This window comes from Dromiciops gliroides, chromosome 4 (assembly GCF_019393635.1).
Source record: "Dromiciops gliroides isolate mDroGli1 chromosome 4, mDroGli1.pri, whole genome shotgun sequence".
Lineage (NCBI taxonomy): Eukaryota > Metazoa > Chordata > Mammalia > Microbiotheria > Microbiotheriidae > Dromiciops > Dromiciops gliroides.
This window is the reverse complement of record NC_057864.1, coordinates 312288242-312299012: the sequence shown is the minus strand read 5'-3', so window position 1 is coordinate 312299012 and position 10771 is coordinate 312288242. Positions and strand designations below refer to the sequence as shown.

Below are 10771 nucleotides of genomic sequence, written 5' to 3'. Positions count from 1 at the left end.
TGAGCCTAGAAACTAGAAATGTAAGAAAGGCTAGTGTTGTGGGCCCAGAGCACCCCAGAAGTGCTCTGGGGCACATTGAGGAATCTTCTCCTTGAGAAACTAAACCGGAGGAGGACAGATACTAGAGAGATTAGAGAGATAAGCGGAGCCCGTTTGAACTGAGTTAGTTCTGAGACCCCCACCCTTCATTTTAGTCTCCCACAACCCTGGGGCAATAAGATTAGGTGTGGCTGCTTCTTTTGTGTTCTGAGATGGTTTGAGATCTGCAGCCACCCCTCACCCAATTCCTCCAGCCAACAGCAGTGGGGGATGATCCTCCCCTAAGTTCCCTAAAGGAACTTTCCACAGTCAAATGGTCATCCCTCCCCCCATCAGTCCCCAATAAAAGTACCTGCCAGTCTCCTGCTCCAGGAGATCGATATCTCAGAGCCATGCTCTATGCCTTTCTCCCCAAGAGAAGTCCAAGGATTTCTCTTGGTTTCCCTTCCCTTCCCTTCCTCAGCCCCGAAATAAACTACTATCTTATTCTAACTGTTTTTGTGTGCAAGAGGGTGTAATTCTTTAAAGAGGAATTCCTAAGAATCCCAACCCCTAACCCAAACCCCTTACCCCATTTTCCCCATAACACTAGGCACAAAAGAACAGAGAGATTTTTGTTGTTGTTATTGTGGACTCTCAAAAGCATTGCTTACTTTCTCCGCCACCCATCTCTGCCTGGTGCCTAAAGATAATCATCCTTTAGGATACTGCTCAAATACTACTTCCTCCATGAAGGCTTCCCTAATTATTTCCATGAGAAATAATTTTTCCCAAGGTAGCTGGGTGGCACAGTGGATAGAGCACAGTGGATAGAATCAGGAGTATCTGAGTTCATATCTGATTTCAGACACTTACTAGCTATGTGACACTGGGCAAGTCACTAAATCCTAATTGCCTACAATGGATAAAAAAAAGAACTAACCTTTCCTTTCTTATACCTAATATAGTTTATACTTCTCTTATGTACTTACTATGATCTGTTTTGTATTTTTTTGTTGCTGTTTGTCTATGTGTTATATTTCCCTACTAAATCACAGGTTTCCTTAGGATAAGGATAGCTTCTTACTACTTTATATTTATATTTTTCTCAGTGCCTAGAATTGTGCTTTCTGTACAGTATGTCCTGAAGAAAGTAGCAAAAAGAACACTAGCTATAACTCTGAAGTCATATGATGAAAGTTCAATTCCCACTTTTGACACTTAATCCCTGTATGACTGAGCAAGTCAAGGGCCTCAGTTTCCTCATGTGTAAAATAAAAATGTTGGATTACATAGTGTTTGAGTTTCCTTCTAGCTCTAAATAAAATCAATAATCCTGTGATGTGATGATCTTGCCCTGGAGATAGATCCTACTGTAATAAATTTTGGTGGAACACAATAATAAATGTGTCTTAATATGCAAGACACTGCATTATATTGGAAAAATAATTTTAAATCCCTCAAATGTATACCTTATTTGTAAGTAGAAAATCCAACTCAATAAGATAGCATATCTCAATAGAGGTAGTAATCATGTAAATGCCATTTCAATTTGCTAAAAATACACAAGTAGAATGAGTAGGATTAGCTGTATAGAGATGCAAAGTGAAGTGTTTCACTAACACAGTTACAGAATACTAAAGCAAGAAGGGTCTTTAGAGGTCATCTAGTTCAGCCTTTTTGTTTTATAGTTGATCCTAGTACCAGTAAGGTCAATTAATTTACCCAAGGTCACACAGCAGGATCCTGATAGAGCCATAAACAAAAAATGCATCTCCCAAGTATTTCCTCTCGATTCAATACAACAAATGTTGATTGAGTCCTGCTACATAGGTAGCATTGTGGTTGGACATGGGTGTTGTTTTAATTTTATCTTCTCTTTCAGCCTGCCTTCATTCTTTTGGATTACAGCAAGGGTTTATAACCTCTTTTGTATCAGACCTCTTTGACAGTCTGATGAAGCCTATGGATACTTACTCAGAACAATGTTTTTAAATGCAGCAGTATATGGGATTATGAATGAAATATTTTAATCAGATTATCAAAAACATTTTTTTTTAAATTTCAGGGATTCCAGGTTAAGAACTCCCAGATTAAGGCACCATATCTCTGGGAGCCTTTTAAAAAATGCAAATACTGCTGGGCATGGGGATTCTCACCTGTAACTCCAGCTACAGAAGAGGTTAAGGCTGGTAGATCAAGTGAGTTCTGGGGTTCTGAGCTTCTGTACAGCTAAACTGAGCAGGTGTCTTCACTAAGACTGATGCTGTTATGCACAAAGAAGGATAAACTAGCCCAGGTCACAGTTGGATCATGTCAGTAGTGGGATCAAGCTTGGAAACTACTTATAACCTAGGTAGGATAGGAGACCCAGTATCAATAGAATAGAATAGAATGAAATATAATATCACATAATACATCATAGCATAAGATAATGTAATATAACATAATAACACAAAACAACATAACATAATATAACATAGTGTGAGATTTAAAATTGGATATTAGATCATAAATCTCCCCTCTTTAACCTTTCCCTTAATTTATCTCCCAGACTAGTAAATGGAAGAAGCTTCTGGTTTTCTAGTTAGAGCTTTATTGTGTGGTAGTTACCAGGTGATGTTGATTAGAGGGATAAGAAAGTAGAAATACAAAACAAATCGTCTTAAGTCTAACCTTAGTCTATATTCCGTATAAAACTCACCTTCACCCACAGCACCGTCAACTCTTGTATCAGAGATAGCAGCAGAATAGAAATCAACACTGAAGTATAAATGGCACAGCTGGAGATCGAGGTGGTCACCGGAGCAATCATCAGGAACAGCTACGCAAGGACCCATATGCCAACCTTATGTTGCAGCAGGAAAAGGATTGGGTTTCAAAGATCCAGATGATGCAGTTACAAAGCACTGATCCCTACCTGGATGATTTTTACTACCAGAACTACTTTGAAAAGCTGGCGAAACTCTCAGCAGCTGAGGAAGTGCATGGAGATGGTCCCAAGAAAGAACGTACCAAGCTGATCACCCCCCAAGTGGCAAAGCTGGAACATGCCTACAAGCCAGTGAAATTTGAGGGCTCTTTGGGAAAACTTACTGTCTCTAGTGTGAATAATCCCCGGAAAATGATTGATGCTGTGGTAACATCCCGGAGTGAAGATGATGAGACCAAAGAGAAACAAGTTCGGGACAAGAGACGAAAGACACTCGTTACAATTGAGAAGACGTACAGTCTGCTCCTGGATGTGGAGGATTATGAAAGGCGCTATCTTCTAAGCCTGGAAGAGGAGCAGCAAGCACAGATGGAGGAGAGAAAGCAGAAGATATGTGGCATGTACGACAACCTGAGAGGGAAATTGCCTGGACAAGAGAGGCCAAGTGATGACCACTTTATGCAGATCATGTGTATCCGTAAAGGGAAGAGAATGGTTGCCCGTATTCTTCCTTTCCTTTCCAAAGAGCAGGCAGCTGACATCCTCATGGCAACAGCCAGGAACCTGCCCTTTCTGATCAAGAAGGATGCCCAGGATGAGATTTTACCTTGCTTATTGAGTCCCTTCGTGGTCGCCATCTGTTAAGGGCTAAAATTCTAGCTAAACTGTCTAAAATATTTAATGAGTGGTCGCCAATAAATTATAAGCTTTAGCAAGAGTTAGACTTTTAAGCATTTATTAAGGAAAATAAGAATTTGGTAAAGAGAGAGAGAAAGACCTAGATTCCTATCTATTAAAGGGAGAATGCATTTCTAGCTCCCTTCTCCGCTGGAGTCCTCAGGAAAGAGTAGATTTGGGATAAAATCGAATCAGTGAAATGTGTGCCTTTGTCAGAATCGATGCAGGCTGCTCCACATGTCAATCTTATAATCAGTATGCTTTTAAGGCTAAAGCTTATGGAGGGCGTCCTCTAGCATATACACCTTTTGAGCACTTACAAATTGATTATATTATGATGCCAAAAGCAGGACATTATAAATTTTGCCTTGTTATAGTTGATCAGCTCACTTGGTGGGTGGAGGCATTTCCCAGCCCCCGAGCCACAGCTGCCTTTGTTGCCAAAATTCTTCTTAAAGAGATAGTACCTCATTTTGGCCCACCAGCCCGCATCGATTCTGACAAAGGCACACATTTCACTGATTCGATTTTATCCCAAATCTACTCTTTCCTGAGGACTCCAGCAGAGAAGGGAGCTAGAAATGCACTCTCCCTTTAATAGATAGGAATCTAGGCCTTTCTCTCTCTCTTTACCAAATTCTTATTTTCCTTAATAAATGCTTAAAAGTCTAACTCTTGCTAATGTTTATAATTTATTGGCGACCACTCATTAAATATTTTAGACAGTTTAGCTAGAATTTTAGCCCTTAACAATAGGGATAGCTAGGTGGCCCAGTGGATAGAATGCTGGGTCTGAAATCAGAAAGACTCATCTTCATGAGTTCAAATCTGGCCTCAGATGCTAGCTGTGTGACCCTGGACAAGTGACTTCACCCTGTTTGCCTCAGTTTCTCATCTATAAAACGAGCTGGAGAAAGAAATGACAAACCACTCCAGTATCTTTGCCGAGAACCGCCCCCCCCAAATGTGGTTACAATGAGTCAAACACAACCAAAATAACTGAACAACATAACAGAATGCAATGCAATACAATATATTACAATACAATACAATGTAATAAAATGCAATTTGATTCAATGTAACATATGTGTGTATATATATGTATGTGTATGTATATATGTGTATATATATACATATATGAAAATTCTACTGGGAACAGTAAGTAAGCAGGGATTTAGCAAGTCATTCACCTCACTAAGAGGATTTCTAGAAGGTCATGGAAGGCATACACAGCATAGGTAAATGTAGATCCAGAAATTATCTGCAAGCATTTATGGGGTGCCTGTTATGTGCCAGATGCTGTTCTTCATGCTGAAAATACAAGGACAAAAATGAAACTTTCTCTGCCTTCAAAGACATTGGGGTCTATGGAGGGGAGAAGAAGGGTCTAGGGCTGGAACATGAGGCACAGCCCCAAAATAGCATGAAGACACTGGCTAACTAGGAGGCTGGCATGGAGATAAAGAAAAAGCACTAAAAAAGAGGAGAAGAGAACAAGAAGGAAAGATATGATGGTGTTAAAAGCAAACCATCTACCCCACCATTTTTTTTAAAAGGCCAACCTTGTATATTTTCACACCTATAAAGAGTTATCAAGTGAAGTAAAAAGAATAGATTTGGATTTTAATCACATTTCTGATAACTTGCTCTGTAAGCTTGAGGAAGCTACTTACCCTCCCCAGGCCTCAGTTTCCTCTTCTGCAAAAAGAAAACAAGAGGTGAAAGGACTTTATCTACACATTACCCATATAGTATCTAGAATCTCTCTATCCCATTCCATTTTCTAACTGTTATACTCCAAGTACAAGATTACTTTATCAATACTGTTGTTGAATGTGTCTGTTGGAAGGTCCTCCTAAGAACTTGGAAGCTGAAGTAAAAAAAAAAAAATACTTGTGTTCTATTGTTTGTCCCTTCCACAGGGGGAAAAAATCCTTTTTAAGGATCAGGAGGAGAGGCCATTGCTAGAAATCAGAAAAGAAAAATCAACAATGCCACTGAACTAAGGACTATTCAATTTAAATTCAATTTGACAAATATTTATTAAGGACTTTAAGGATTTGTCCTGCTGTAGCTTTCTCAAGTTAAAAATTCCTCAATAGGGAAGTTGAGTGACTCTCTCAGAATAAAACTAGTAATGGTAGGCTAAAGCCCCTTGCCCAGATTATTGGGACTTCCAGTTGCCCAGGAGTCTTTCCTCTGCACCACTAGCACGAATCAGCACAAGTCCCCAGGTCCAGGCTGGCTCATTACTCCAATGTCTGGTCCTACTAGACACAGAAGAGATTATTGGGTCTGAGTCAGAGGAATCCAGTTTAAATGGTAGCTCTTCTTTTTATTGTAGGCCCTAGGGCAAATTATTTTACCTCTCTGGGACTCATCTGTATAATGAGAGGATTTCATTAGATGGCCTCTAAATCCTCCCTCCTCCCAACTTTAATTTGTGTGTAAGGTCCTTCACTAAAGGCAGTGAATACAGGGAGATAAGGCACAGTTCTTACTCTCAAGGAGTTTACAATCCAGTAGAATTTGTGTGAAGTGAAGTGCAATGAAAGCAATGAGTTGCCTTTGTTAAAGGGTAAAATTCGAGCTAGTCTGTCTAAAATCTAATGAGTGGTCGCCAATAAATTATAAGCTTTAGCAAGAGTTAGACTTTTAAGCATTTATTAAGGAGAATAAGAATTTGGTAAAGAGAGAGAGAAAGGCCTACATTCATCTCTCTATTAAAGGGAGAGCGCATTTCTAGCTCCCTTCTCCGCCGGAGTCCTCAGGGAAGAGCCCCAGTCAGAGTACCAGGCTCCCCCCTTCTTCCTCCCACAAGCAAATGTCACTTCCTGACACCAAAGAAAAGACATCTGGTCTTGCCCTCAAAGACCTTCACCTCATGGGCGGAGCTCTTCTACAGTAAGTTTCCAGCAGGTGGCGTCATTCCAATCATTACACCTTGAAAACAAATGCAGAACCAAAACAAACAAACAAACAAAACTTCTGTGCAGATTCAGGAGGCAACCGTGGCCTAAAGTGCAAGCTTCTTTTCTTGGTCTCCAGGGAAAAGGAGTAGGGCCAGAAACGCCTCAGTTTTACTCTCTAAAAAGAGCCAATTTAGCTTAACCAACTACATGGCCATAGCTGTGGTAGCAGTCACTATCTGGATGGTTACCCAACAAACACTAGAGAATCAACAATAAATCTGAGGGGGAATCTATCAAAAGAAATCTAAAGGTATTTCTTTTATGTTTATGTATGGATTGGGGTGTGGTGGCATTTCCATGTTTCAAAAAGGAAGAGATACTGTTACTGATCACTTGTACCAGCAAGATTGATGACAGCATTAGAGAATTGCAACAATCAGTTAATGAGTGATTTAATAAGGTACTTTTTTTTCCTCAAGTGAAAAGTATACAATAGCCTTTAAAAGACTCTTTTTTTGGAGGGGGGGGGGGTTGAAGCAATTGGGGTTAAGTGACTTGCCCAGGGTCACACAGCTGGTAAGTGTTAAGTGTCTGAACTCAGGTCCTCCTGAATCCAAGGCTGGTGCTCTATCCACTGAACCACCTAGCTGCCCTCTTTGAAAGGCTCTTAGCCAGCTAGTAGAAGATTTCACATGCCTATATGCTTGAAATATGAGATTGGATCAGTGCTGCTAGAAATCAGAAGGTTCACTCTTGATTCTGTGATAGATGATTAATTAGATCCTTATTTTATTCCAATCAGTATTAATTAGTTTGATATGATTCCATGGGGTGGTGATTATAAGTTCTGATAGTAGGCCTCAGAATTGTGAACTACAGACTTTAAGTTCACCTGCTTACTCATAAGAAAAGCTAACTGGAGAACCTCCACCCTTGTTTTTCCTTGTTATAGTGACCAAGCCCAGTGTGACAGAGGTGACTCAATTACATGGAAAGCCCCTCAGCTACTTTTGTTCCCCCTCTGTTCCTTGTCATCCTTTTATTGCTCAACATGGGGAGAGGACCATGTCTACAGTCTGCCTTTCTACCAACCCATGGGTGTGCTCATCAGGACCACCTGAAAGGTCAAGATAGGTCTGTTAGGGTCTGTTCATTAGCCCGTTAGTTAATCAATGGGATTTGATATTTTGTGTAGACTCTCCTGAAAGGTTAAGGGCAAGGTCTATCAACCAATGAGCTTCTGTATTTTTGACCTGCTCTACCTGTATTGTCCTATTATCAAGCACTATAAAACTAAGGCCCTGGAGGAAAGGGGGCATCTCAGATTGTGAAGATCTGAAGTCCACTTCATTAGAAGGGGCCATGGACCATTTAATAAAGTACCATTGGCCAAAAGCAGATTGGACAATTTTGAAATTCCCACAGGTCTGTGGTAATTTTTTCATGGTCTAAGAAGGAGTAATTTTTTTCTATTTTACTTATTCCTCAAGTACTTGTACTTACGTAGTTTTAAAATAAATTTATTAGTGCATCTTATTTTGACAGAACATATCCTTCCTAGCAATCAATAAACATTTTTAAATGCCTACTGTGTCACTCACACACAAATATACATGTATGTATATATACATGTGTATGTACATATATGTGTATGCACATATGTAGATAGATAGATGATAGATAGATAGACATTACTCTGAAAACCTTATAGCTTATATAATGTGAAGAATTCCCTGGGAAGAAACCTTCTCCCTCAATGCACATTGTCATCCACTCTGTCACTTGTAATTTTAGAGAATTCCCTGGAGGTCCAAGAAGTTAAGTGATTTGCCCAATCAAAATTTGCCAATATGTGATATAGATGGGATTTGAACCCAGGTTTCCATGTATACCAGGTAAGGATCACTATCATCGTCACCACCATCATCACTACCATCATCTTTATCATGGACGTTATCTTCAGCATCACTCATCATCAACATAAATTATTTCTTGGTCATACGTGAGCCTCTCTTTACTCATTTTCCTCAGTTTCATTTTTCTTCTATAATATGAGGGAGTTAAGACAAGGTGTTCTGAAAGATCTCTTCCATGTTTGATGCTCTTTTGTTCTATAATACTTTTTATTATACTTATATAGCTAAATGGTGAGTTATCTATTTAATGAGTTTTTTAGAGCTCTCGCATCCTCTTCACCTATTTCTACATGCAGGATCCTTTCGCTTTTTGCTTCTTATACTTTATCTACTTGAATTGTCTAAGTTTTAGACTTAAATATTCAAATGGATTTAGTTTTCATTAATTTAGGTGTTCTCTCCAACACTATAGATAGCAACTCATCCATGTTTATACATAACTTTAAAAAATACTGCCGATATGCTGGATAGAATATTTATGTCAGATTTTAACATTTATGGATGTTATTATGCCATTCTGGCAACAACCATCAATAGCCTAGAAAATTGTGATACTATTGCTAGGGATTGTATCCTTTAACTTCCATATCTGTCTATCCAGTCACCTGAGGGTCCCTTTCTTCCACATCACTTCTATACTTCAACCATGAAATTAACTATGAAATCATCCTAATCCTATCCTGCTGACTACACTAAGTGTTCTGGGCCAGGCCTAAATCAGGACAGCTCAGTGATTCATGCTCAGGATTAGAATTAATGAAATACTCACGGACCATAAAATTCAATAAAAATGAATTTATTCATGATAAGATTAAAAGGATAAAATTTCCAAAAATTGGACACTGTTTTCTTCCACCTATGCATTCAGCAAGGCACTAATGCTGGATCAAAAACATGTCCAGTGGGAATTGCACCAAGCCTCAGGAAATTCTGACTCTCATAAGCTTTGATACACTTGAGTTCTTCAGACCAACCAAATCCCAAGCATGGCCTCCTTTCTTCCTTACTAGGAAGCCATTCTAGCCAATATAGAATAGATGTTGTTCCTACCCAATGGTTTATAAACATCTAAATAATCAAGCAGTAATCAAAAAAGGTCTACATGGCTTTATCTGGAAGACGTTATATAAGAGTAGCCTCATTTTCTTTTTTGGTCAAATTTCTTAATAGGTATATCAGTCAGGGAGTTCATGGTGGTCTGACTTCCAGGGCAGAGCCAAGATGGTGGAGGAAAGGCAGTGAACTCTCAAACTCATGACATGATGACTCAAAAAAACATACAAATAATGCCATAGGACAATGCCTGGAGCAGCAAAACCCACAGAAGAATGTGCTGAAATCATCTTCTTTTTTTTTTTTTTTTTAGTGAGGCAATTGGCGTTAAGTGACTTGCCCAGGGTCACACAGCTAGTAAGTGTGTGTTAAGTGTCTGAGGCCGGATTTGAACTCAGGTACTCCTGACTCCAGGGCCAGTGCTCTATCCACTGCATCATCTAGCTGCCCCTGAAATCATCTTCTAACCAAGAACAGCTTGGAAGGTCATAAGGAGGGAGCTGCTGTGCTGAGACCAAAGTGGAGCCCAAACCAACAGGCACCCTGACACAGATCCAGTCCCAGGAAGGCCTCACCAGAGAAAGAGACCCCCAGAGCCTCTGAATCAGCTGAAGTGCCAGTGTCATCTTGAACTAAGCTCACAGTCTGGTGAGAGGGCTGAGCCCTTGGCAAGGGGGAAACTACAGGGGTCTATGCTGGTGTTGAGGCAAAAAATGGGTTTTTCACCCCTTCTGGGAACCAGGAGGTAGGCTTGAGTAGCAGTGGCCCATGTGGGGGAGGGGCACAGGCCCATTAGAGCTGACAACCACAACACACAAAGCTGGATGATTAGCAAGTTGATCTGGGGTCATCTATGGACCAGGAACAGGCCAGGTGAGTGAAGAACCTGATCCTCTTTAAATCACACCACCTGGGACTTCTGAAGCTTGGGATACTGCAGCCTGGAAACAGTACCCCACTTAAGGAGCTAAAATTCAAGTAAAAGAAAGGCAAGATGAGCAGACAGAGAAAGTTAAGGACCATAGAAAGTTTATTCAGTGACAACGAAGATCGAGGTGCACCCTCAGAGGAAGATGTCAACATCAGGGCTCCTATATCTAAAGCTTCCAAGAAAAATATGAATTGGTCTCAGGCCATAGAAACACTCAAAGGGGACTTTGAAGATAAAGTTAAAGAGGTAGAGGAAAAATGGAAAGAGAAATGAGGGTGTTGCAAGAAAGACATGAGAAAAAAGTCAACAGATTGAAAAGCCAAATTGGCCA

The 10771-nt window shown here is 40.0% G+C and overlaps 1 protein-coding gene across 1 annotated transcript; it reads left to right on the top strand.

Moving 5' to 3' along the window:
* Positions 1–2704: 2704 nt before the first annotated feature.
* On the top strand, positions 2705–8546 carry LOC122755068 (protein PAT1 homolog 1-like; the record flags this gene model as incomplete). The annotated part of the gene is given in 2 exon segments (XM_044003447.1): positions 2705–3590; positions 8419–8546. Coding segments are annotated over 2 exon segments (1014 nt in total), but the record flags the coding sequence as incomplete, so codon positions are not given.
* Positions 8547–10771: the final 2225 nt, after the last annotated feature.